Source organism: Crocuta crocuta, unplaced genomic scaffold (assembly GCF_008692635.1).
Source record: "Crocuta crocuta isolate KB4526 unplaced genomic scaffold, BGI_CrCroc_1.0 scaffold528, whole genome shotgun sequence".
NCBI lineage: Eukaryota > Metazoa > Chordata > Mammalia > Carnivora > Hyaenidae > Crocuta > Crocuta crocuta.
Genome location: NW_027530010.1, coordinates 2,274,092 through 2,278,534, shown reverse-complemented (window position 1 = coordinate 2,278,534; position 4,443 = coordinate 2,274,092). Strand labels below are relative to the sequence as shown.

The following is a 4,443-nucleotide window of genomic DNA, read 5'->3' as shown; positions in this document are numbered from 1 at the left end:
TAGACATTCTTGTGTGTATTTTGGGGTATGTGGCGTGTGAACACTTGCGTACTTTACCCTGCACCTTTGAACCGTCTGGCTTCTTGGCCCAGATGCCAAGGCCCTGTTGGGCAGGGCAAGAACTGAACCCATGTCTCTACGCCTCCTGCCTCCTGGGGGTGGGACAAAGTCCAGAGGCTGGGCCAGGCCCCAGGGAGGGGGTGCAGGTGGAATGTGGGTTGCAGGGGACTCTTTCCGGATCAGGGAAGAGAAAACAGGGAGGGGGACACAGACGGGCCCACGTTGGCCCCTGCGAGGTAGACCTTCTGGTTTCTGGCGGCCTTTAGGGTGAGGCCGCACCTGGGACTGGGGATGCCATTTAGTTTTGAAGGGCGGGACCAAGGGGCAGTGTCTTCTTGTTGAGGCCTGGACCTTTTAGATAGAGTGAGGCTTGGGAAGGGGAGGTCAGACTGGATCTCCAGGAGATAGGGAGGGCGCCACCCTCTGCCCGGCTCCAGCTTCCGGTTGAGACATCTGGGGATCAGTGTACCCAAGGCTCTTGTCTCCCACATAGATCCCCCTGGGATGTGGAAAGAGCAGACACATCTGGGCCTCCTCACCAGGCGCAGATGCTGTCTTAGCCCCTAGGGTGGCAGAGGGACGGGGTCTGGCCTCTCCCGGCAGGGAGTCGGGGGGCCTCGTGGACAGCCAGGTGGCGGCCGCTGAGTGGATTTTCCTTCCTCAGCCCCCGCTTCCGGGGAGGATGGCTGACTGTGGGGGAGACTGGAGAGCACGGCCACAGGGGCCACGTGGTTAGGCCAGACCTGTCTGGATTGTAGTGGGACTCGTCTTAATCGTCTCCCTCCCCTCTTCCTTCAGCCTGACTTCTTGGGCGGGGGTGCATTGGGGTGGGGGGGATCTCCAAGCACAGCAAGGCTCAGGGATCTCCCCCCCCCCCCAGGTTCCTTCCTCCTCTCTCTGCTTCCTGTTTCACAATCCCAGAAAACCTGAGCAGCCAGAGGGCCTCACCCAGTTTTCCTCCCTCCCCCACGGCCAGGCACCACCTTCTCTTTTCTGCCTCTTGGGCTTGCCACACTTTGCCGGCCCCAACTGTCTCCTGCCCCAGATTTTCCGGTTCCTGGGTCAGGCCGGGCTTGGCTCTGGGTGTGGTGGTCAGAACCCTGGCTGGCACTCAGCGTGGGCTTAGCCTTCCCGCTGTCCCCTCCCCCATGGGTTCAGNGGACAGCCTTTCATGTGCTCAGGTCTGCTGGAGCCAGGCAGATGCAGAGGGTCGGGCCTGGAGTGGATGGGCCCAGCCTGGGAGGATTCACTTGGCCTGAGCTCCCGGAATGGCTGTGAAGTAGCAGAGCCCCCTCCCCTGTTGGCAGTGGGCGCAGTGGGGTCCCTGGCCCTGATCTGGCCCCACCCTGACCCACTTATCCTTGACTCACTTGTTGTGAGTCACAGCCTGGATATAAAGGCCCCGCCTGGGAGACACAGGCCTGTGTTGGGGATACAGGGCTCCCCTGAGACCTCACGTCCTCCATACGGAGGAAGAACTGCCCTTTGCTTCCAAATGCGAGAAACCAGGTTTCCTTTGTAGCTTGAAGGATGGAAGGGACTTTTCCCGTTTGAGGTGAGGGGTTAGGAATTTGACTGACTGCAAACAGCCTACCGACCTGTCCTGGCCCTTCCCCCACAGGTGCCCACGGCCCAGGCGAGGCAGGGAGCAGGGTGACCCTCTTGGGGCCGGTGCCCATGTGCCCGGACCCCTGGCTTCCCTCTTTCCTCCAGACCCCCCTTTATTTGGCTAGAAGTCAGCAGGTCTGGCGTGTCATACTATTTTTAATTCTCATCCATTCTTTTGTTTCTCCTCCGCCCCTGAGGCTGGGCAGCTGGTGGCCCCCTGGGTCCCCTGTCACACCGTTCAGCTGCCCTCGAGTTTACTTTACATGGGAAAGCCCTGCAGAGCAGCCCTTGGAGGGCTGTGCTCCCAGAGAGAGCCTCCCGTCCCCTCCTGTCTGACCCTTCCTTCACCCCACCCCCTCTCCTGAGCCTCAGTTTCTTCCCTTTCACCCCACGAGCGCGTTGAGGCGCAGGCTCAGGTGTGAGCCCGGAGCGGAGCGGGAGGCGCCCTGTCGCGCCCCCAGCAAGGCGCCTTAGTCCCCCACCCCTGCCCTGGTTTCTGGGGTCGAGAGCTGTGGAGAAGAGGCCTGGGGAAGGGTTTCTGCTATTGTCACGCATGTGTGTCTCCTGGGACCTCTAAGCCCTGGAGACTCTCATTTTGTTTTTCGCTTGCCCCCCTCTGAGCAGAGGGTGGGGAGCCAGCTGGTCACAAGACCCAGGTGTCCCGCTGAGGCCTGGCTCCTCCTCCGCCCGCACCCTGGGCCTGGCTTCCTGAGAAGGGCCTGGGCCCTCCAGCGCTGGCTGCGGTTTCCAGCGCAGCCAGGGACCCAGGTGCCAGACTCCAGGCTCGGGAGGTGGGGTGTGTGAGTGTCCCCTCCTCCCCAATCCGGAGGGGGAGGGGTGGTCACATTCCTGGTTGCTGAGTGGCCGCGGGGGCGGGGTGGGTTGTCATGGCGATGGGGATCTTGTTTGTGGGGGGAACCTCGTGCCTTTCCACCCCCTGCTATCACACCCCAAGCTCCTGGTCATGGGGAGGGCCCAGTTGGTGCTCGCCTTTCCTGGGGGGAGGGGCTGGACTTCTGTCCCCAGAGGCCACAGGGCGAGGGGGGAGGTGCCCAGGAACCTGAAGACTCCAGGCCTGGAGCAAGATGCCCTCAGATCTGTGCCCAGGTCCACCGCGTCTCCTGGGTGTGTCCCTGCGCTTTCTCAACCACCCAGCCTCCCTGTGTCCCCAGACCCCCAGGTCAGACACCGTGTCCCAGTCCCGGTGGTAGTCGATGCCTCGGGTTGTCTGTCTCTGCCCTATCTGCGCCTGGGGCCCCAGTCAACATGGCCACCTGGCCCGTGTCCGGCGGGAAGCCAAGCAGCTGCTGCAAGTGTTGCTGGGAGTTGTAGTCCCCCGACCCCAGCTCCGCTTGGCCCCGCCCCCCAGGGCCTGATCTGGGGAGGCCGTCGGGGCCCCTGCCTGTGCATTTCCCTGACGGGTACCTCTGCGCCTTACCCTTCTCGTGCCCCCAGGACGTGGGGGGCAGGGTTCAAGTCAGGACCAGCTCCGAGACCCTCACTGACTTATGTCATTGGCCGGCGGGGGGGGGGGGGGGCTCAGTTTCCTTATCTGTAAATTGAGAGAGTCTGACTCTTATCAACAGATTTTTCAGAGGGTTCTCCAGAAGCTTTTGGGGTTGCGCCCTGGGGGGGTATTGAATAGGCAGGTCCTTGGCCTTACTCCACAGGCGAAGTTATGGCCATTTAATCCTGCCGACCCCGTGGCCCAAGTTTTGGGACCCTCTCCATTTACAGACGAGGAAACTGAGGTAGAGGGCAGTTCAGTACATTTCCCAAGGTCACACAGGTACTGGTGGCGGCCCTGGGAGTCAGACCTTGGTGGGAGAAGAGGTGGACGGGGTCTCTCGGGTCACGAGCAGACGTGGGAAGGTGCTCGAGCACTCGGAGGGCTGACTCTGGCTGCCGTGGGGCCTGTGCGTTGTAGACGGGCTGTGGTCCGGTGAGAGGAGGCTGAGAGCCCGGGGGAGGGAGGTGACGGCGGGTGGGCCAGGTGCTGGTGGCGACGTGGGCTCATGGGCAGGCAGGACGGTGCCGTCTGGCTTGAGGAGCGGGGCCGAGCCCAGGTTTCCGTTGGGCCTCCCGTCTGACTTAGAACAAAGTTCCACCGCTGAAAAGGGTTCAGGAACCACCCCAGTGCCTTTAGGCCCCTCAGTCGGGTTTTGCACAGATGCATCCTGGAGGCACCTCGGCCCTGAATTCGTGACCCTAGGACTCCGTGCGCACTCACTTCCCTTTTCTTACTCCCAGATTGACGAGATGCCTGAGGCCGCCGTGAAGTCGACAGCCAACAAGTACCAAGTCTTTTTTTTTGGGACCCATGAGACGTGAGTGAGGGGCCAGAGGTGGGGAGGGCTGTGGGCAGACCGATGCGGGCGCCCCTTCCCCGTGGGCCACGCAGCTCAGGCAGGGAGGGCTCCAGAGCACAGTCTCCCGTCTCTCCCCAGGGCATTCCTGGGCCCCAAAGACCTCTTCCCTTACGAGGAGTCCAAGGAGAAGTTTGGCAAGCCCAACAAGAGGAAAGGGTTCAGCGAGGGGCTGTGGGAGATCGAGAACAATCCTACTGTCAAGGCCTCGGGCTACCAGGTGAGCAGCCATCGGCCCCAAAGACCCCCTGGAAAGCAGGTGCGGCCACCGGCTCACTCGGGACCCCGGGGGGACCCCCGGGCGCACACGGGACGCTTAGCTTTCAGGCCTGAGAAACCAGGGCTCTCAAGGGGAGGCGCTCCTGGGGTGGGGGTGGGGGGGCCCTGCAGGAGGGGCTGGGGTTGGGGG

At 62.6% G+C, this 4,443-nt stretch overlaps 1 protein-coding gene across 2 annotated transcripts in view; it reads left to right on the top strand.

Annotated features, from left to right (window-relative positions):
- HDGF (heparin binding growth factor) overlaps positions 1–4,443 on the top strand; it is a 6,999-nt gene that overhangs the window by 1,220 nt on the left and 1,336 nt on the right. The window contains exons 1-3 of one of the 2 annotated variants that reach the window (XM_077764202.1): positions 1,608–1,615; positions 3,919–3,995; positions 4,116–4,254. In XM_077764202.1, the coding sequence (XP_077620328.1) occupies positions 3,928–3,995; positions 4,116–4,254 (207 nt within the window). In that variant the 5' untranslated portion in view covers positions 1,608–1,615; positions 3,919–3,927. Of the gene's footprint in view, positions 1–1,607; positions 1,616–3,918; positions 3,996–4,115; positions 4,255–4,443 lie in introns of those variants that run through there. The other variant, XM_077764201.1, reaches the window with a different exon arrangement.